The sequence below is a fragment of the Anabrus simplex genome, chromosome 2 (assembly GCF_040414725.1).
Source record: "Anabrus simplex isolate iqAnaSimp1 chromosome 2, ASM4041472v1, whole genome shotgun sequence".
Classification (NCBI taxonomy): domain Eukaryota; kingdom Metazoa; phylum Arthropoda; class Insecta; order Orthoptera; family Tettigoniidae; genus Anabrus; species Anabrus simplex.
The window spans coordinates 237695161-237716877 of record NC_090266.1 but is presented as its reverse complement, the minus strand read 5'-3'; the positions used below and the strand labels follow the sequence as shown (position 1 = coordinate 237716877).

General features: G+C 39.1%; 1 protein-coding gene across 4 annotated transcripts in view; it reads right to left on the bottom strand.

Annotated features, from left to right (window-relative positions):
• The window catches only part of LOC136864021 (zinc finger protein 277), a 190149-nt gene that overhangs the window by 136545 nt on the left and 31887 nt on the right, over window positions 1-21717 (bottom strand). For all 4 annotated transcript variants that reach the window (XR_010859252.2, XM_067140522.2, XM_067140523.2 and 1 more), the window contains exon 3: window positions 3803-3980. Coding sequence is in view for 3 of the 4 variants with exons in the window: in XM_067140522.2 (XP_066996623.1) it covers window positions 3803-3980 (178 nt within the window). In the remaining variant the exon portion in view is untranslated. The remainder of the gene's footprint in view (window positions 1-3802; window positions 3981-21717) is intronic.

Genomic DNA, 21717 nt, shown 5'->3' with positions numbered 1-21717 from the left:
CTATACCGTACCGAAGACGATCGATCGCATTTTGTTGTAAACGTTTCAGTTTTCTTATTCAAACAGCGTCACATATCCTAACCTAACCGTAGGCCTATAGAGGCCTACTATAGGCCTACGTATGACGAAAACACACTTCAAGCGCCGGTAGAGAAATTATACCTTTCTCGCTATAAATTTTCATAATAGCCTTACCGAAATTTAACCAGACGGGACAAAATACAAACTAACCTATGAAATCAATTAAGCACTCTGCCATATCTCGAGGTGTATCCCATTCTTACTTAATTGCAGTATTTATCCTCAAAATTAAGCGGTCATTTAGTCAGCCTTAATTTTTAACGAGTTAACAACCGTTATCGGACACGTTATTTACACATTTAGTACGAAAATATGTTCTCTTTCATTTCGAATTTTCTTTACGGAACAGCTGTCGATGGATATTACTAATCGACTCCGACATCGTCTTCGAATGTTGACGAGAGAAATCGCTAGTGCACATAGCGAGGAAACGATGCCGAAGGTAATCGATCGCATGCAATATCATTGCTGGAGTGCATAAATATCGGTAACGGAAAAAATCGCGCGCGCTTAATCGCTCGTAATAATGGATGCGCCAGTGATAGGGTTCTCTCTGTAACCGAATGACGATACACAGGATAATATAGGAATTTTGAAGGGACAGAAAAAAGTCGTCGCTATGACAGAGTTCTCGTTATATGCCGTACTCACTATAGCGGACTTCTACTGTATTTGTTTTGCTCTGATTCTTCCATCTATGTACAATTCCGTGTCTGCAGCAATCCTTGTTTAAAGCCATTTCCGATACATCTTCTTTTTATGTTTACAAGCTGCTCTCACTTCATCATTCCATCATGATGTTCGCTTTTTCCCATAGTCGCCCAGTACGGCCACCCTGACTACGATGTCACACAGCTGTTCCTAGGCATTCCCTTGCTGTTTTTGCTACAGCATCCCTGTATGCCACCCATTCTCTTTCTATATTCTGAACTTGCTTGTTGTCCACTGTTTGGAACTTTTCATTAATCACATCCATGTACTTCTGTCTAATTTCCTCGCCCTGGATATTTTCTACTCTTATTCCTTTGCAGACAGATTTCACTTTTTTTATCCTAGTCCTATAGATACTTAGTTCACTACAGATCAGGTAGTGGTCTGTATCATCGAAAAATCCCTGGAAATCTCGCACATTCCTAACAGATTTCCTGATTTCAAAGTGGATTAAGATATACTCAGTTATGGATCTGGTGCCCCAACCCTCCCATGTGTAGCTGTGAATAGCCTTACGCTTGAAGAACTTATTCATAACTGCTAAACCCATACTAGCGCAGAAGTCCAGCAAACGCTTTCATTCCTACCAGCTTCCATATCTTTCCCACATTTTTATTTTTACAATGTCTTCTGCATTGCACCGACACAGATAGGTCTTATGGCGACGATGGGATAGGAAAGACCTAGGAGTGTGAAGGAAGCGGCCATGGCCTTAATTAAGGTACAGCCCCAGCATTTGCCTGCTGTGAAAATGGGAAACCACAGAAAACCATCTTCAGGGCTGCCGACAATGGGTTCGAACCTACTATCTCCTGAATGCAAGCTCACAGCTGCGCACCCCTAACCGCGTGGTTAACTTGACCGGTGGTTCCCCACATTTACTGATCACCCTTTCATATCCTTCAGTTCTATTTCCAACTCCTGCATTGAAATCACCCATTAGCACTATCCTATCCTTGCTGTTGACCCTGACTACGATGTCACTTAATGATCTATAAGACTTGTCAACTTCATCCTCATCTGCACCCTCACATGTTGAATATTCTTGTTTTAATTCCTCCAACTGCCAAATCTACCCACATCATTCGCTCATTTATATGCCTAACGGAAACTATGTTGCATGCAATAGTATTCCTCATGAACAACCTTACCACAATCTGCCCTTCCCTTTTTAACACCCGTCAAGTACACTTTATAATCTCCTATCTCTTCCTTGTTATCTCCCATTACTCGAATATCATTTACTCCTAGCATATCCAGATGCATCATCTTAGCTGACTCTGCCAGTTCTACTTTCTTTCTTCCATAAGCTCCATTAATATTTTAGCTCCCCAGCGAATTCCACTTGCATTAAACATTCTGAGCCTGTTTGGTGAAAACTGTGTGAAGCAGGATGCTGCCCTACCCGTCCAAATGAGGATCTCTCCTCTAACAGGTTAGGGACCTCCGGCAGATTGTATATTCCTAAACGGCCTCCAAGGATGGCATTAATAGTGCTAACGATTACGCTACAGAGGCGAACAGGTAAAGGATTAGTAACACATATCTATTGAAGCCAGTTTCCTTTTTTCTTCTTCTTCTTCTTCCATCTGAAATATGCCCACTCCCATTCCATAGTAACTGGTGTCCCGACTCTCACGACCACGTACTAGGCCACTCAGTCGTTGCCCATGGTTCACAAACTAGGACATGACTACAGTAAACCACACCAGGAACCATTAACCCATTCACAACATGAATGGGATTGGATGGGAAAGGGGTAGAATTGGAAAGGACGTGGTAGCCATGGTCTTAATTAAGGTACAATCCCAGTATTTTCCCGGTGTGAAAATCAGAAGACAGAGTAAACCATCTTCAAGGTTGGGAACCCACCATCTTTCAAATGCAACCTCACAGGTAGGCATAAATATCTCAAGGATAATTTAATAAAACCACCTATTCAATACTGTGTGGTTTGAATCTACAGGCTGAAGATGCCCAAAAAGTGTGAAACATGTACCTGATAAGTCTATATAAATACATGTAGATTCAAATCACATTAAACGTAGAAAGTATTGAATATGTGGTTTTATTAAATTATCCTTGAGATATTTATGCTTAACGTCATCTCCAATACGGAACAATTATGAGAGTTGTTACTTGTAACCTCAAAGGTACACGATTCAAACTACACTGCTAAATTGCTCGGTCCAATGAATTCTGATATGTTGTCACAAGCTATTTCACACAGTAACACCAACAGTGAAAACTGATTGGAAAAGCAAACTTTACACCTTAGAGGAAATGAATCCTATATTGTTTCAATTTTAAAGTGTGTTTTCATTTTTGTAATTAGAAGGCAGAGATAATTCATGCCTCAGGAGATTTAAATTGGTTTCTGAGTATGAGTGCACAGTGCACATTTTAAATGAAGGCAAAGGATTAAAAGGTTCATATAAACTCATGTCTTCATCGCGAAGTGGTGCGGTTCTTTCCAGGCACACCCCAAAGGAAGTGAGCTGCATGTACCATTAAAAAAAATTTTTTTTTTTGCTAGTTGCTTTACGTCGCACCGACACAGATAGGTCTTATGGCGAAGATTGGACAGGGAAGGGCTAGGAGTTGGAAGGAAGTGGCCTTAATTAATGTACAGCCCCAGCATTTACCTGGGGTGAAAATGGGAAACCACGGAAAACCATTTTCAGGGCTGCCGACAGTGGGGTTCGAACTTACTATCTCCCGAATACTGGATACTGGCCACACTTACGCGGCTGCAGCTATCGACCTCCATGTACAATTTTTTCCACCTATTAACCCCTCCTGTTATTCTTAAATTTCGGGCAGTAATGAGAATCAAACCCACGGCCTCCGAGGATGGCATTAATAGTGCTAATGATTACGCTACGGAGGCGAACAGGTAAAGGATTAGTAACACATATCTACTGAAGTCACTGTTTTCTTTTTTTCTTCTTCTTCCATCTGAAATTTGCTGAGTTGCTTGCAATTATGTGTCAGTAACGAGTACACTCACCAGTCGCTTTAAATGTAGGCCTTCTCTCAGGAGTTTATCTTCATGAAGAACATCACACAAGAAGTAAATACTTTCTTGTCTACTGCCACCCTGTCCCATGTCCACTTCAGTAATAAACTCTGTGCAGAATCTTGTTATTGGGCCAGCTTGAAATCGAATACGCCAGTAATCAATGTAACTGGAACAAGGTAAAAAATATCTTACAAATCTACCACAGTACATGTTAATAACATACAGCACCGGGCCGATGACATTAGATGTTAGGCCCCTTCAAACAACAAGCATCATCATCATCAACATACAGTACCTGCCAAACAAGATGTACAAAGTTATTCTTTCATACTAGCAAACTTTAGCCCAATTTATTCATTGGAATCACCCTGTCATGTTATTTCATGTACTTTTTTTTTTTTTTTTTGCTAGGGGCTTTACGTCGCACCGACACAGATAGGTCTTTTGGCGACGATATTTCATGTACTACAGACAGGAGAAAATGTGGTAAAGTAGGCACTGAGGAGGAAGAGGGGAAGGAGTACACTGTGTGATAATTCTGCACATGAAAAGCGCCAAGGATAAAATTAATCTTTTTTTGCTAGTGGCTTTACGTCGCAGCGACACAGATAGGTCTTATGGCGATGGTAAACAATCAATTTAGGACAGTTGCCCAGGTGGCAGATTCCCTATCTGTTGTTTTCCTAGCCTTTTCTTAAATGATTTCAAAGAAATTGGAAATTTATTGATCATCTCCCTTGGTAAGTTATTCCAATCCCTAACTCCCCTTCCTATGAATGAATATTTGTCCCAATTTGTCCTCTTGAATTCCAACTTTATCTTCATATTGTGATCTTTCCTACTTTTAAAGACGCCACTCAAACTTATTCGTCTACTAATGTCATTCCACACCATCTCTCCGCTGACAGCTCGGAACATACCCCTTAAATACAAAGTTTGTCACAAGTGTTATTTTTTTAATATCCACCTATTCAATAGAAAGATATCTGTTTTAGAAATTAAATCTATATATATAAAATAACTTGTCCTGACTGACTGACTGATTCATCATCGCCGAGCCAAAACCGCTGGACATAAATGAGTGAAATTTTGGGCATAGATTCATATTACGATGTAGGTGCTCGCTAAGAGAGGATTTTTGGATATTCCGTCGCGAAGGGGGTGAAAAGGGGGATGAAATTTAAAAATGAGCGTGTCTATATCTCGAAACTTTGAAAGTTTACAGATGTAAAACTTGGTATTTAGAATCTTCTTTATAAATAAGGAAACACATATTTTTTTGTTTTGAGAAAATCCCAATAGGAGGGGTAAAAAAGGGTGAAAAAGGGGTTGAATGCCTTTAATCAGGATACCGGTACTCATATCTCAGAAACTGATGATATTACAGACCTGGAAACCGATACTTTTGATCTCTTTTACAAATAAAGAAAAACGTATTTTTTTGTTTTTGGAAAATCCAACTAATGGGAGGGTGAAAAGGGGGGTGAATTTTTAAAATGAGAGCATCTATATCTCAAAACTTCTAAAGTTTACAGATGAAAAAATTGGTATTTAGAATCTTCATTAAAAATAAAGAAATACGTATTTTTTTGTTTTCGGAAAATCCCAATAGGAGGGATGAAAAGGGGTGAAAAATGGGTTGAATGCCTTTAAAGAGAATACTTATATCTCAGAAACCGAAGATATTACAGACCTCATAATTGGTACTTTTGATCGCTTTCAAAAATAAAGAGAGACATATTTTTTGTTTTTGGAAAATCCAATTAATGCGAGAATGAAAAGGGGGGTGAATTTTTAATATAAGTGCATCTATATCTCAAAAGTTTTAAAGTTCAGAGATGTAAAAATTGGTATTTAGAATCTTCATTAAAAATAAAGGAACACGTATTTTTTGTTTTTGGAAAATCCCAATAGGAGGGGTGAAAAGGGGTGAGAAATGGGTTGAATGCCTTTAAAGAGAATACTTATATCTTAGAAACTGAATATATTACAGACCTGAAAATTGGTATTTGGGATCTACTTTAATGATAAAGAAACAGGTATTTTTCGTTTTGGGAAAATCCAAATAATGGGGGGTGAAAAGGGGGGATGAAATTTTTAAAATGAATGTATCTATATCTCAAAACTTTTAAAGTTTATAGATGTAAAATTTGGTATTTAGAATCTCCTTTAAAAATAAAGAAACACGTATTTTTTTGTTTTCGGAAAATCCTAATAGGAAGGGTGGAAAAGGGTGAAAAAGAGGTTGAATGCCTTTAATGAGGCTACTTATATTTCAGAACCTGAAGATATTACAGACCTGAAAATTGGTATTTGGGATCTACTTTAAAAATAAAGAAACAGGTATTTTTTAGTTTTTGGAGAATCCAAATAATCGGCGGTGAAAAGGGGGGGGGGGTGAATTTTTGAAATGAGTGTGTCTACATCTTAAAACTTTAAACGTTTACTGATGTAAAAACTGGTGTTTAGAATCTCCCTTAAAAATAAAGGAACACGTATTTCTTTGTTTTCTCTAAATCCCAATAGGAGGGGAGTAAAAGGGTGAATAATGGGTTGAATGCCTTTAATGAGGATACATATATCTCAGAAACTGAAGATATTACAGAACTGGAAATTTGTAAATGGGATCTCCGTTAAAAATAAAGAAACACGTATATTTTTGCTTTTGGAAAATTCAATTAATGGCGGTTAAACAGGAGTGGCAAATTGGGGTGAATTTTTTGAAAGACTATATCTACAGAATATCTGAGAAGCGTAAAATGTTCCAGACGTAAAAAGTGGGTATTTGGAATCTCCTGTAAGTGTAAAGAAACATAGGTGATTTGTCTTTGGAAACTCCAGTTAAGGAGAACTAAAAAGGGGTGAAATTTTAAAATGAGAATTTCTACAGTATATCTCAAAAAACTTAACATGTTACACAAGTGAAAAATGGTAATTTTCTTATTTTATTAAAATAAAGAAACGTGTATTTTTAGTTTTCGGAAATACCACTTGGGTAGTGGGGGGGGGTAAAAGTGACTGAAAATGGTGTCGAATTATTTTAATTAGGCTACTGATATCTCAAAAATGAAGATGTTACACACGTGAAATTTTATTTCTGGAATCTGCTTTCAAAGTAAACAAACACGTATTCTCGGAAAATCCAATGAAGGGGGTTTGGGGGGTTAAAGGATTGAAAAAATTAATTGACTTAATTGTATGAGAATACATACATCTAATAAAAACTAAAGTTGTTACAGGCGTGAAAATTGGTATTTTGATCTCCTTTAAAAACAAAGAAAAGCGCGTTTTTGGAGGGAAACAATCTTGGGGGGGGGGGGGGAGTGGAAAGGAGTTGAATTTCTTTCATGAGGACACATAAATCAAAAACTGAAGAGGTTAGAGTGGTGATAACTGGTATTTAGAAGATCCTATCCTATTAAAGGAACAAGTATTTTTGGCCTTAATATCACTTTGTGAGGGGGGGGGGGGGGGGTAGTGTGAAAGGAAGTTAAAAAAAGTGAATTATTTTTAAGGGGATACTTATATCTCAAAACTGAAGGTAATAAACGTGAACATTGGTATTTGGAATCTCCATTAAACATAAAGAAACATGCCTTCTTTTAGTTTTCTTTTTTTGGGGGGGGGGGGGGGTAAATAAACTTAACGGCGGTGGGGTGTAAAAGAAGGTGAGACCAATTGATTTCACTGTTCATAATGTACTTATAAGGAGCCTCCGTTGCTCAGGCGGCAGCGCGCCAGCCTCTCACAGCTGGGTTCCGTGTTTCAAATCCCGGTCACTCCATGTGACATTCGTGCTGGACAAAATGGAGGCGGGACAGGATTTTCTCCGGATACTCCGGCTTTCCCTGTCATAATTCATTCCAGCAACACTGTACAATATTTCATTTCATTTGTCACTCATTGATCATTGCGCCAGAGGGGAGCTTCGGCAGCCGGCACAATTCCTATTGTCGCCGCTAGATTGGGCTTTATTCATTCCATCTCTGATCCTGTCGAATGATAGGAAACAGGCTGTAGACTTTCGATGTACTTATTCTGATCATAAACCGATCATTTTTAATCTTTCCTGGGTTCTTTTTCAACAGCCATCTTTTCCTTCGGAGAATGTTCTTAGATTACAGTAGATTCTCCTGGCATATAAATAAAAATTTAAACACATTTGAAATAAACGGTAGGAATGAGATTGGCCGTCAAATTGTTCACCTCTATAATAAGGTCAATAATTCACGGAGGTATGTCATTCGTATCGCCAGAAATCCCGCACACTTGCCTACGCGCGACAATGGTGCTGGTCACATTGTCAACAATGACAATGGCAGCAGATGTAATTTACCGCCAAGTAGCGGTCTTGCATATTGCTGTGGGGTCCAGAACATATAATAATAATAATATTCTGGACCGTCGTCACATGTGCCGCCCACGCAGGAAATGGGTCCTGGACGGCTAATGACTAAGAATGCAGTCCGGCCGCGGGTTCACTAGGCTACCGCCAAGGCACTCAAGACGACGCCACGACAGATCCCCTGAAGGATTTGATCCATATTAAAAATGCTTATAGGAAAAGATGGCAAAGATTTAGGGACCCAACTAACTGGGTGGAATACCTGGACCTAGCCCGGGAAGTACGAAATCGATTGCTGGAAAGAAAGATTGAAAAATGGGAGGAAACTTGCCGTAACCTATTAGAAAACGGGACAGATCGCGAATTTTGGCGGATTATATATCTAAAACAATCAGCATTCAATTACAAATTTCAGTATAATACCGCAGCGAAGCACGGGTATCTTGCTAGTATTATTATAAAATATTACGGAACATGTTTTGCCCATATTAAGGGCATCATCAGACTCAAACTCAAACCTGTATGGTGAAAAATCAGGATCCTGATTGTTCTTACAAGTCATAAAAAGAGGATATCAATATAGGTGTTTGTCTAAACATAAAAATTATTAGAATGTCCTTGGTTAAAGTCATAGTATCAAGCTGCATGTCCTAAGTTCACACGATTATACTTTCTGGAGCGCTGAGTCAATGCACCCAAAAACCTGTTGGGAGTAGAGCAATAAACAGCTCAATCTTTATAATGAAACAGAAATGTGTTTCCTTGAAATCTTCTTAAGTGGCTGTTCAGCTGCCTATAGTCTTATTTAACTGGCTGAAGGAGTGAAAGTCGAATGTGTTATGATAAGATAACAGTCTTCTTTAAGTAGTTGTGGGAGGTTTGTTGTTCAACTAACCTTCACACCAAAAAGCTCTATCAACGTCAATATACCTTTGACTTTCGCTCCTTCAAGCATTAACCTTTCCATAACTGATTTACATCTTTACAGACGAAAGGACTTCACACCAAAAAGCTCTATCAACGTCAATATACCTTTGACTTTTGCTCCTTCAAGCAAGATAAATACGTCTATACACAGCTGAATATTTCTTCATTGCTCCCACAACTACTTAAAGAAGATTGTTATCTTACCATAACACATTCGACTTTCACTCCTTCAGCCAGTTAAATAAGACTATAGGCAGCTGAACAGCCACTTAGGAAGATTTTAAGGAAACACATTTCTGTTTCATTATAAAGATTGAGCTGTTTATTGCTCTACTCCCAACAGGTTTTTGGGCACACTGACTCACCGCTCCAGAAAGTATAATCGTGTGAACTTAGGACATGCAGCTTGATACTATGATTTTAACCAAGGACATTCTAATAATTTTTATGTTTAGACAAACACCTACATTGATATCCTCTTTTTATGACTTGTAAGAACAATCAGGATCCTGATTTTTCACCATACAGGTTTGAGTTTGAGGCTGATGATGCCCTTAATATGGGCGAAACATGTCTCTTAACATTTTATAATAATATTTAATTTCTAAAAAAGATATCTTTCTATTGAATAGGCGGATATTAAAAAAATAACACTTGTAACATACTTTATATTTACGTACATTTCAATACGGACCTAACATGAGAATTAAAACGTGTAACATACCACTTAGTCGAGCAGCCCGTCTTCTTTCTCCCAATTCTTCCCAGCCCACACTTTGCAACATTTTTTTAAGGCTACTCTTTTGTCGGAAATTGCCCAGAAATAATCGAGCTGCTTTTCTTTGGATTTTTCCCCAGTTTTTGAATCAGGTAATCCTGGTGAGGGTCCCGTACACTGGAACCATACTCTAGTTGGGGCTTTACCAGAGACTTATATGCCCTCTCCTTTACATCCTTACTACAACCCCTAAACACCCTCATAACCACGTGCAGAGATCTGTACCCTTTATTTACAATCCCATTTATGTGATTACCCCAATGGAGATCTTTACTTATATTAACACCTATATAGTTACAATGATCCCCAAAAGGAACTTTCACCCCATCAATGCAGTAATTAAAACTGAGAGGACTTTTCCTATTTGTGAAACTCACAACCTGACTTTTATCCCCGTTTATCAACATACCATTGCCTGCTGTCCATCTCACAACATTATCGAGGTCAGGTTGCAGTTGCTCACAATCATGTAACTTATTTATTACTTTATACAGAATAACATCATTCACAAAAAGCCTTACCCCTGATTCCACTAGTTTACTCATAAACCTACCTATAACCTATTTTCCCGTCACTGACCGGGTCAGGGATGGAATGAATGAAGCAGATATAGGCTATTAGTACGATGGGGTCGCCACTCCCAAAGTGATTTATTAATGACTGATAGATGCTATGAAATGAGAATGGAAAGTGTTGCTGGAATGAAAGATGACAGGGAAAACCGGAGTACCCGGAGAAAAACCTGTCCCGCCTCCGCTTTGTCCAGCACAAATCTCACATGGAGTGACCGGGATTTGAACCACGGTATCCAGCGGTGAGAGGGCAATGCGCTGCCGTCTGAGCCATGGAGGCTACAGTTTACTCATATCATTTATATATATAAAAGAAAACATAAAGGTCCAATAATACTGCCTTGAGGAATTCCCCCCTTAGTTATTACAGGGTCAGATAAAGCTTCACCTACTCTAATTCTCTGAGATCTATTTTCTAGAAATATAGCGGCCCATTCAGTCACTCTTTTGTCTAGTCCATTTACACTCATTTTTGCCAGTAGTCTCCCATGATCCACCCTATCAAATGCTTTAGACAGGTCAATCGCGATACAGTCCATTTGACCTCCAGAATCCAAGATATCTGCTATATCTTGCTGGAATCCTACAAGTTGAGCTTCAGTGGAATAACCTTTCCTAAAACCGAACTGCCTTCTATCGAACCAGTTATTAATTTTGCAAACATGTCTAATATAATCAGAAAGAATGCCTTCCCAAAGCTTACATGCAATGCATGTCAAACTTACTGCTCTGTAATTTTCAGCTTTATGTCTATCACCCTTTCCTTTATACACAGGGGCTACTATAGCAACTCTCCATTCATCTGGTATAGCTCCTCCGACCAAACAATAATCAAATAAGTACTTCAGATATGGTACTATATCCCAACCCATTGTCTTTAGTATATCCCCAGAAATCTTATCAATTCCAGCCGCTTTTCTAGTTTTCAACTGGTGTATCTTATTGTAAATGGCATTGTTACAATATGTAAATTTTACTACTTCTTTAGTATTAGTCTCCTAATCTTTCTGGACATTATCCTTGTAACCAACAATCTTTACATACTGCTGACTAAATACTTCTGCCTTTTGAAGATCCTCACATACACACTCCCCTTGTTCATTAATTATTCTTGGAATGTCCTTCTTGGAACCCGTTTCTGCCTTAAAATACCTATACATACCCTTCCGTTTTTCAGTAATATTTGTATGACTGCCAATTATGCTTGCCATCATGTTATCCTTAGCCGCCTTCTTTGCTAGGTTCAATTTCCTGGTAAGTTCCTTCAATTTACCTTTACTTCACAGCCATTTCTATCTCGTATTTCTTTCCAATTTGCACCTCCTTCTTAGTCTTTTTATTTCTCTATTATAATATAGTGGATCCTTACCATTCCTTACCACCTTTAAAGGTACAAATCTGTTTTCACATTCCTCAACAACTGCTTTAAACCCATCCCAGAGTCTGTTTACATTTTTATTTACCGTTTTCCACCAATCATAGTTACTGTTTAGAAATTGCCTCTAGCCTGCTTTATCAGCCATATGGTACTGCCTAATAGTCCTACTTTTAAGAGCTTCCTTTCTATCACATTTATTTTTAACTACGACAAAAACAGCTTCATGATCACTAATGCCATCTTCATCTATTACTTTGGTTTCTCTATAGATTTCATCTGGTTTTACCAACACCACATCCAGGATATTTTTCTCTCTAGTTGGTTCCGTCACTTTCTGAATCAGTTGTCCTTCCCATATTAGATTATTTGCCATTTGTTGGTCATGCTTTCTGTCGTTCGCATTTCCCTCCCAATTGACATTTGGTAAATTCAGATTTCCCGCTACAATCACATTCCTTTCCATGTCGTTTCCCACATAGCTTATTATCTTAACAAATAATTCTGAATCCTTGTCAGTGCTACCCTTTCCCGGTCTGTCCACTCCAAAGACATCAAGTTGCCTATTATCTTTAGAAACGAGCCTTACACCTAGTATTTCATGTTTCTCATCTTTAACTTTTTCGTAGCTTACAAATTCTTCTTTCACCAGAATGACTACTCCCCCTCCCACCATTCCCATCCTGTCCCTACGATACACTCTCCAGCTACATGTAACTATTCTCATGTTTAGACCCGTATTGAAATTTGCTATAATTTGTATGCAAATTACACTCTCCAGTTCCGCGGGAAACTTTCTGCATACATTATATTATTTCTCAGCCATGATTCAACTCCTATTACAATATCTGGTAAATATATTATATATCTATTAAATTACTTAATTCTATTCCTTTCTTTACAATACTGTACTTCTACAGTTCAACACTAACATTTTTATGTCATCCCTACTTGACTTCCAGATCTCTGTACCCTTATCACCGCTCCCTAGACCAACTAGTTTCCCTGAATGTACCTCCCTATTACCCTTCCAAACAAATTTCTTAACTTATACATACCGCTGCGGTTTAAGCGAAGGCCATCTGAGCGCAGATCCGTATCTCCTACCCACCCATTAGGATCTAAAAATTTCACTCCCAGTTTCCCACATACCCACTCCATAGTGTCATTTAAATCCCCAGTCACCCTCCAGTCAGTATCCCAGTCAGGATAGGAAAGGCCTAAGAGTTGGAAGGAAGTGGCTGTGGCCTTAATTAAGGTACAGCCCCAGCATTTGCCTGGTGTGAAAATGGGAAACCACAGAAAACCATCTTCAGGACTGCCAACAGTGGGACTCGAACCCACTATCTTCCAGATCAAATCAAGAAATGACACCTGATTTTATATTAAGAGAAGGCAAATTTGTTTGTGATGGCAGTCTACATAACAAACAACAATGAGGATTACAAATCGACTATGGTTTCACTTATAAGTAATTTAAACAACTAACAATTAAGTTTGACTTGACTTTCCAAAGTTATGCAACCGATCAATAATAAGCCTCATACATTTTGATTCATGTGTCAATTGGTTTGTATACTGCATGATAGTATTTTGAGTTTGTGTAGTTGAAAATGAGACAATTGCTGGAAAACCAGATGTTCTGTGAAGACCTTGCTTAGCTTCCTTAGAAGAAACCATGACTTTTCTAATAATACTGATAGGTTTAAGTCATATTGCACTACTGTTCTACTGATGGGAAGATACCTTTATTAATCAACAGGACACCACAATAAATGGAGGAATATTTCCTGATGCCATATAACATGGAAGTCTGAGATTTCCCCAGGAGTGTTTCCTTTGATAGGTGTTTCAAGTCTGACATAAGTAGGTTTTTGGTGACACTGGGATAAACAGGGCTAGGACCGGGAGTGTAACAGTCATGTCCTAGTATCCATATAGCTTGGGCTTTTGCCTATTGTGCAAATGAAAAACCACTGAAAATCATCTTCGGGACCACCGACGGTGGCGTTCCAAACAACAATCTCTGGATTGCAAAACTTATAACTACACAACAAATACTGCGTATCCAGTCAGCTTCCTCAAGCCCTACTAGTAACCTTGCCAGACAGAGTAAAATATAACAGAAACTAAAAAGGTCATCAGACTAACAAGAAAGGGCAATGACGTACATTAAAAATATAAAAACAAAAGGAATGAAAGGTAGGCAAAACAGATTAAGAAGTAAATAAAGAAATTCTTTGACTAAACAGATGATAGACCATATGTAGAATGAAGTCTTAGTAGGAAGGAAAAACAAAAGAAATGAAAATAATTGGAAGATTTACTGTACGAATACCACCCGCCACCGAATAAAACCTGCACACCTGAATTTCTAATGACAAAATTTGGAGAAAAAAATCACATGTTTACTTACCAACTTTTTAAAATTTCTGTAAATGCCTCTCACAATTGCTAATTTAAAACACTTCACAAGTAATAAAAAAAACAACCACAATGAGAAATAAAACTATTTCAATGTACAAATCAGTTACTATTCAACGTCATCAGAACTACCAACTTTGGACTTCGATCACTGTCACTTTTCTATACATAGTCGTCCTCACTACCATAAATAGAATTTGAAATTCCACATTTCTTGAAACTTTTCCTCACCAAGTCATTGGAGATGCAATATCATGCAGTCTTTAACCATTTGCATATTAGTTCCACTTTGGATCGTTTCATTCGTCCAGTTGGTGTCAGCACGTGATCGCCGGTAGACGCCATCCAATCAATGTAGAGTTGTTTCAATGCAGCTTTGAAAGGCCGGTTCACACAACATCCAATGGTTGTAGCATAGAGGTCAGCCCTCCTGGAATTATTGTCAATCAGTTTTTCCTTTACTTGTCAATTCCTTTACAGCATCTGCAACATGTCCGCAATAACTGTCAGGCATAAGGAGGTTCTTCTGCAATTAAGCTCCTGGAAGAAGTTGCCAAACACAATTCACCCAGTCCTCAAGTCACTCACTGTCCATCCAGCCTGAATCTTGGTTTCGAATGAAATTACCACATGGACAATTTCCTTTCAAAGGAGGTTTCCTTTTCAGAACCACAGACGAAGGAAGTATGGCTCCGTCAGCTAACATGCATAACATTACCGTGCAGCGATGCTTGCGTTACCACTTGTCCTGATAATAACGTTTTTAGAGCCCTTAATGTGAGCCGTACTGTCTAGTAGCATTTCAAAAGACGGGTGTCTGATCAGCATTCCAAATTTGAGAAAGCAAATAGGAATTTTGCTTCCGCAAACGAATAACATGGCGAGGAAAGGCCATCAACCTTACTTCGTAGACAACAGGGGGATGTTGTGAAATAGAAGTACGTCTTTGCATACACAATCAGTTTCTTCGATAAACTTTCCTTATCCACCCACGGCTTGCAGTAAAACCCTCCTTTCTTAGTTCCTTTGTGATCTCCAATGATTTTAGTTGACACATTTCAGTCGATAAACCATAACCGGGTTTGTGTCTTTCAGTCATGTGATTTCAAGAAACTGTGTACTCTGCCCTGTGAAAGCTCTACGATCACCATTCCTTTTTAATAACATTTCCTTCTTCCTCCAATCGCGAATACATAATTCATCATTATCACATTTTCTGCTGGCAGCACTATTTCCAATATTTTCAGCTTCCGTTACAACTTTAATTTTCTCACTCACAGTAAATGATCACAAACACTTTTTTGAATTCATCACTTGTTACCACTCAGAACACAAAATATTACTCAACTGCCACACCATGTGGTTCAAGTAATGCGGAGGTGAGCGACAGAGTGAGATTTCAGCCACTGCCAAGTTCTGTGACTCGAAACCGCTATTGCCACGTCTTCGAAACAATGTATTATGACACCATGATACAAAAGCCTAAAATATGACCAGCACCCTAATTTAAGGAGCAATATTTCTGTAGAAAAAAGTGTGGGTGGTATTCGGAATTATACGCTACTTGTACAGTTGAGTCCTCACCTATTTTGTACCTTTCAGTAAAAGTAATATATAAAGATATGAATAAAAATAAAAATAGACATGTACTAATGAGGCACTTACAAGCACCCTGGTACTGGAGATCCCTAGAAAAATCAAAAATTTCCAAAATCACACTGAGGTGCTGAGCTGGGAAGGTTGGTGAGGGAGTTGAAATTAGGAGCAATACACTGTAAGTAAACAAGCGTAAGCACTTTCTCATCCAGTGGAAAACTCTAATTGTGCATTTTTTCCCCCCCCATAGGAAATCAGATTAAGTATAAAAAGCAATTTTCTTCCCAGTTGGAAACCCCCTCTCAAAGCTGTAAGGTAGATATGGTTGGGGAAAAAACACATGCATGAACACTTTATGGCATCTGGACATGAAAAGTCATCAAAAATTCACATTCTGGTTTTTAACTTCGTTCAATAAAGTAAGACAGGGAAAGTTTGGTAGTCTTCGAGCAAACAGTTTCTGATGATGATGATGCTTGTTGTTTTAAGGGGCCTAACATCGAAGGTCATCGGCCCCTAATGGTACGAAATGAAAGAACAAAAATTGCAAAGGCATCCACTGACCAAAATAAAAATAAAATATGGCATGAAGAATGAATGGATGGACAGGAAATCAACAAAACACAAAACAAACAAACAAAAACCAGTGGATCGGACTCAATACAGATCGAAAATAACATTATTACCGACCAAGGAACCACTTATAAAGCACAATGATGCTTGGTGTCTAAAGGGGGTGCAAAATCCATGTCTAAGGCTCCACAGAATGGTACATGTCGCGAGTAAAATAGAACCATGGTATGTGTCATGTTGGGGTATTAATCAGAAGTAGCGAAGACTCACTACGGTGTTCCACAAAAGATGGTACTACTCACAAGTATTGCAATACGTACAAGTAACGCAGACCTATGGTGTGTCTCACACAATGGCCCAACTCAGAGTCAACGCAAACCGAGAAGGTTCCCCACCTAGGTGTATTAAACACGGGCGCCGGTATTCCCGTGGTGTTCCTCACATAGTGGGTACTAATCACAGGCAACGCAGACCCACGGTGCTGCTCATATAGTGGTACAACTCACAGGCTACGCCCAGACCCGCGGTGTTGCACACATGGGTACAACGCACGGGTACTGGAATCCACCAGGCCAGGCTTCCACTGCTACTAATCACAAACCTATTTCGTACCGAATTTAGTGGTACTACTCGCAAGTACAGGCCACCTATGGTGTTCCCCGCGTGATGGTATGATTCAAAATTAGTTTCATGGTTCTAATTCAGTCAGCCCTTGGTCGCCCCTTTTAGTCGCCTCTTACGACAGGCAGGGGACACCGCGGGTGTATTCTACATGTGCGTCCCCCACCCGCAGGGGGTAGTGTGTTTGGTCCGCGAGAGGTATTTTATTTCCCTCAAGTCCGCTGGCAAGCCGGTTAGGACCCCCCTATACGCCACCTGGGACGCGCCACGTGGGAGTATCACCTCTCCCCCTGCTACGCCTGCGTAGCAGGTTCGTGGAAAAAGTTTCTAACAAATGAACCAACATAATGGCCCTTGAAAGATGCCACATCCAGATGGCCTTAAATTTATACAAATGGAACTGACTAGGTACTGTAACCATACACAAGTACGACCTCCCAAATTTAGGTTATAAAATGTTTGTAAATGACGATCTCCCGATTTTAGGTTAGGAAAATTCTGTAAGATAATTTGTAATATAAACTAGTGAATATCATTTGAGGTTGGTAAATTAAGCTGTAAGAACATAATATTATAAGAAAGATTTGTAGTTAGGGAATACTGAATATTGAACATGTATATCCGTATAATTGTATAACTTTTAATTTGTGAAGATTTTGCAACATGGCAAACAGTGACTACAACGGTCAAGACGGTTGATGTCAGTTGAAAGTGTTGCAACAAGTGGCTTGAAAACCCAGGGTACAGCCGGGAAGTATAGGCTGAATATGGTAATTAATCAATGTGGATGAACACTAGAGATCGCTAACTTTCGTATCGGCTACTCTGTAACCAATCCGAAAGATCAGATTTTGAATAAGGTCGTGTTGACTGAGAGACGCTTGAAGATGTTTCTGTTAGGGCGTTATTACCAGTGGACTTTTGGCGATGCTATAGCCACGTGGAACAAGCCTATATTTACATGTACGCACTTGTGAAGAATTGATTATCCATTACGGGCTTAGTGGTGAAGAACCTTGATTGTGGAGTCATTACTGTACCATTACGGAGCAGATTGTAAAGGCATTAATATTTAAAGATGTTCACGAATTCTTTACGAGGTTATGACCAGTCATTCCCAGTGTACATTCTGTGAAATATACTACATGGTGTTCATCTGTCAGTCATACTCTGGTTTATTCCTCTCCAAAAATCCCCAGTGTGTATGGTGGTTTGTATGTATAATCTGGAGCTAATGTGTTGTTGTGCACAGAACTGATTATTGCTAGATGAAATCGTAGGCCAAGTTTACAGTGCTTGGTCATTCTCTGATTGATTCTACATGGTATTTGTTGTTCAACTATTCCACAATAGCCTTTTGACATCGTGAAGTTGTGTGGTTTGATTAACAGAGTATAGTAATGTGACTGGAATGCTGTTTTTTCTTGTAGAGTTATAAACCATGGCAAATTGATTCCATGGTGATCATGCCATTTTGTTCATGTAAATTAAGTTAAGAATGGACAGTCATCTTACCCGTATGAAATCATCAATCTGCAGCGTGGCCTTCAGAACTATGTATGTTTGTAGACTGTAGACATTGTTTGTGGATGTTTATTTTTGTAAATGGCAAAATGAGGATGGTTTCGTCAGTATCTGAGCAGTATTCCCACCATTGAAATTTCCTACTCCTCTGCATCCCGGCTGATCAATGATTAGACCCATTTCAGAGTGAAATCATGCTACTATCTGGTGCTTCCACATAGCAACTTTGACTTTGTCTTCAGGTTTTCTAATCTGCCATGCTTTTACATCAAGTCAGTAGGCAATATGCAGAAGAGATTAAAAAAATCTAGTGTATGCATTCAGCGGTGGAAGACCAAATGTAAAATGGCTGACATTATCTCCTTTTGATCTTAACTGAATATTGTTTATGGTTTTTGGCGTAGCTCCACATACATAACATTTTTGTGCTAGCAATTCACTCAAAAATTTGCAGACTTTACCATCAGCCATAGTCAGGACAAAGTAAGTAATTCCATTAAAATTCACGCCTTCAGTAACAACTTTAGTGAGAACCAAAGATCGTATTTGTTCCCCAATACAACAAACTTCTCTCTTACTTATGTTTGATGTCTTTTTCTCGTACAGAATCTTGATTGGACGACAAAATCCTGGAGAGGAAGTACGAGGATTTTGCCACAGAACCCTATTGTATTTGTACCAATTTGAAATGGAATGTAACTGCAAAGGCACCAAAGAAATAACAAGTATATCTGAGTTACTTAACTCTGTATTTTCCGACTGGAATTTTTGTTTGTAAACACTTCGATTACTACTGCCGTTACAGTACCACTTGAACACTGCTTTTACCGTATCATTGTCTTTAATAGGTACATTGTTTCATAACATCAGCTTGCAAACTTACAAGTCGATGAATTGTGTGGTCTACAAGAGCCTGCAATGTTACTTCAGCAGAGATATCTTGTCACCTTGACAGCTGCGTGTGGAGGGTAGCACTTTAGTTTTGTTTCTCTCACAACATTACAGGTTGGATAAATGTCACTGTTCCTTGCTTTTGCCTCAACTCGTATGTTGACACACTGCCTCATTGAAAACTCATTATATATATCAAAAACCCTAAAGCTTCTTCTGCTCTATGATGGATGGGAGGCACTGATGGCGAACTGAAAGCTTTCTTATAACTCGTAGCCTTTTGCGGTGATGATTCCACAACATCTTTACGAATCCCTGCAGCAGCCCTTTTACCAGTGAACCTAAGTGATATCTCTGCAGCCAATACAAGCTCCTTATCAGGTTCCTCTTCTACTAAAGACTGGATATGTCTCCGTTTTGTTTTATCTCCACTTTCAATAAAAAGCTTCCTTGGTATTCCTATTTTTGAAGGACCAGGTTTCTCTGTTGCAAGTCCTTCACCTTTATTAGTACTTCTCCATCTAGCCATGCACTGCATTTGGTAAGAAAACAATCTTTCTTTCCACTGCACTGCTTCCATTTTATACTAAAATTACACTTAAAATCACTTAGATTTTTAATAGATCTCCATGTGAGGGTGCAGATGAGGATGAAGTTGACAAGTTTTATGAAGCATTGAGTGACATCGTGGTCAGGGTCAACAGCAAGGATAGAATAGTGCTAATGGGCGATTTCAATGCGAGAGTTGGGAATAGAACTGAATGATACGAAAGGGTGATTGGTAAATGTGGGGAAGATATGGAAGCTAATGGGAATGGGAAGCGTTTGCTGGACTTCTGTGCTAGTATGGGTTTAGCAGTTACGAATACATTCTTCAAGCATAAGGCTATTCACCGCTACACATGGGAGGCTAGGGGTACCAGATCCATAATAGACTATATCTTAACAGACTTCGAATTCAAGAAATCTGTTAGGAATATACGAGTTTTCCGGGGATTTTTCGATGATACAGACCACTATCTGATCTGTAGTGAACTAAGTATCTCTAGGCCTAAGGTACAGAAAGTGAAATCTGTCTGCAAACGAATAAGGGTAGAAAATCTCCAGGACGAGGAAATTAGACGGAAGTACATGGATATGATTAGTGAGAAGTTTCGAACAGTAGACAGTAAGCAGGTTCAGGATATAGAAGGTGAATGGGTGGCATACAGGGATGCCGTAGTAGAAACAGCAAGCGAATGCCTAGGAACAACTGTGTGTAAAGATGGGAAAAGGCGAACATCTTGGTGGAATGATGAAGTGAGAGCAGCTTGTAAACGTAAAGAGAAGGCTTATCAGAAATGGCTCAAAACAAGGGCCGAGGCAGACAGGGAGTTGTATGTAGATGAAAGAAACAGAGCGAAACAAATAGTTGTTGAATCCAGAAAGAAGTCATGGGTAGATTTTGGTAACAACCTGGAAAGGCTAGGTCAAGCAGCAGGGAAACCTTTCTGGACAGTAATAAAGAATCTTAGGAAGGGAGGGAAAAAGGAAATGAACAGTGTTTTGAGTAATTCAGGTGAACTCATAATAGATCCCAGGGAATCACTGGAGAGGTGGAGGGAATATGTTGAACATGATCTCAATGTAAAAGGAAATCATCCTGGTGGTGTTGTGAACAGCCAAGCTCATGGGGAGGAGGAAAATGATGTTGGTGAAATTATGCTTGAGGAAGTGGAAAGGATGGTAAATAAACTCCATTGTCATAAGGCAGCAGGAATAGATGAAATTAGACCTGAAATGGTGAAGTATAGTTGGAAGGCAGGGATGAAATGGCTTCATAGAGTAGTAAAATTAGCATGGAGTGTTGGTAAGGTACCTTCAGATTGGGCAAAAGCAGTAATTGCACCTATCTACAAGCAAGGTAACAGGAAGGATTGCAACAACTATCAAGGTATCTCACTGATTAGTATACCAGGCAAAGTATTCACTGGCATCTTGGAAGGGAGGGTGCGATCAGTCATTGAGAGGAAGCTGGATGAAAACCAGTGTGGTTTCAGACCACAGAGAGGCTGTCAGGATCAGATTTTCAGTATGCGCCAGGTAATTGAAAAATGCTACGAGAGGAATAGGCAGTTGTGTTTATGTTTCGTAGATCTAGAGAAAGCATATGACAGGGTACCGAGGGAAAAGATGTTCGCCATACTGGGGGACTATGGAATTAAAGGCAGATTATTAAAAGCAATCAAAGGCATTTATGTTGACAATTGGGCTTCAGTGAGAATTGATGGTAGAATG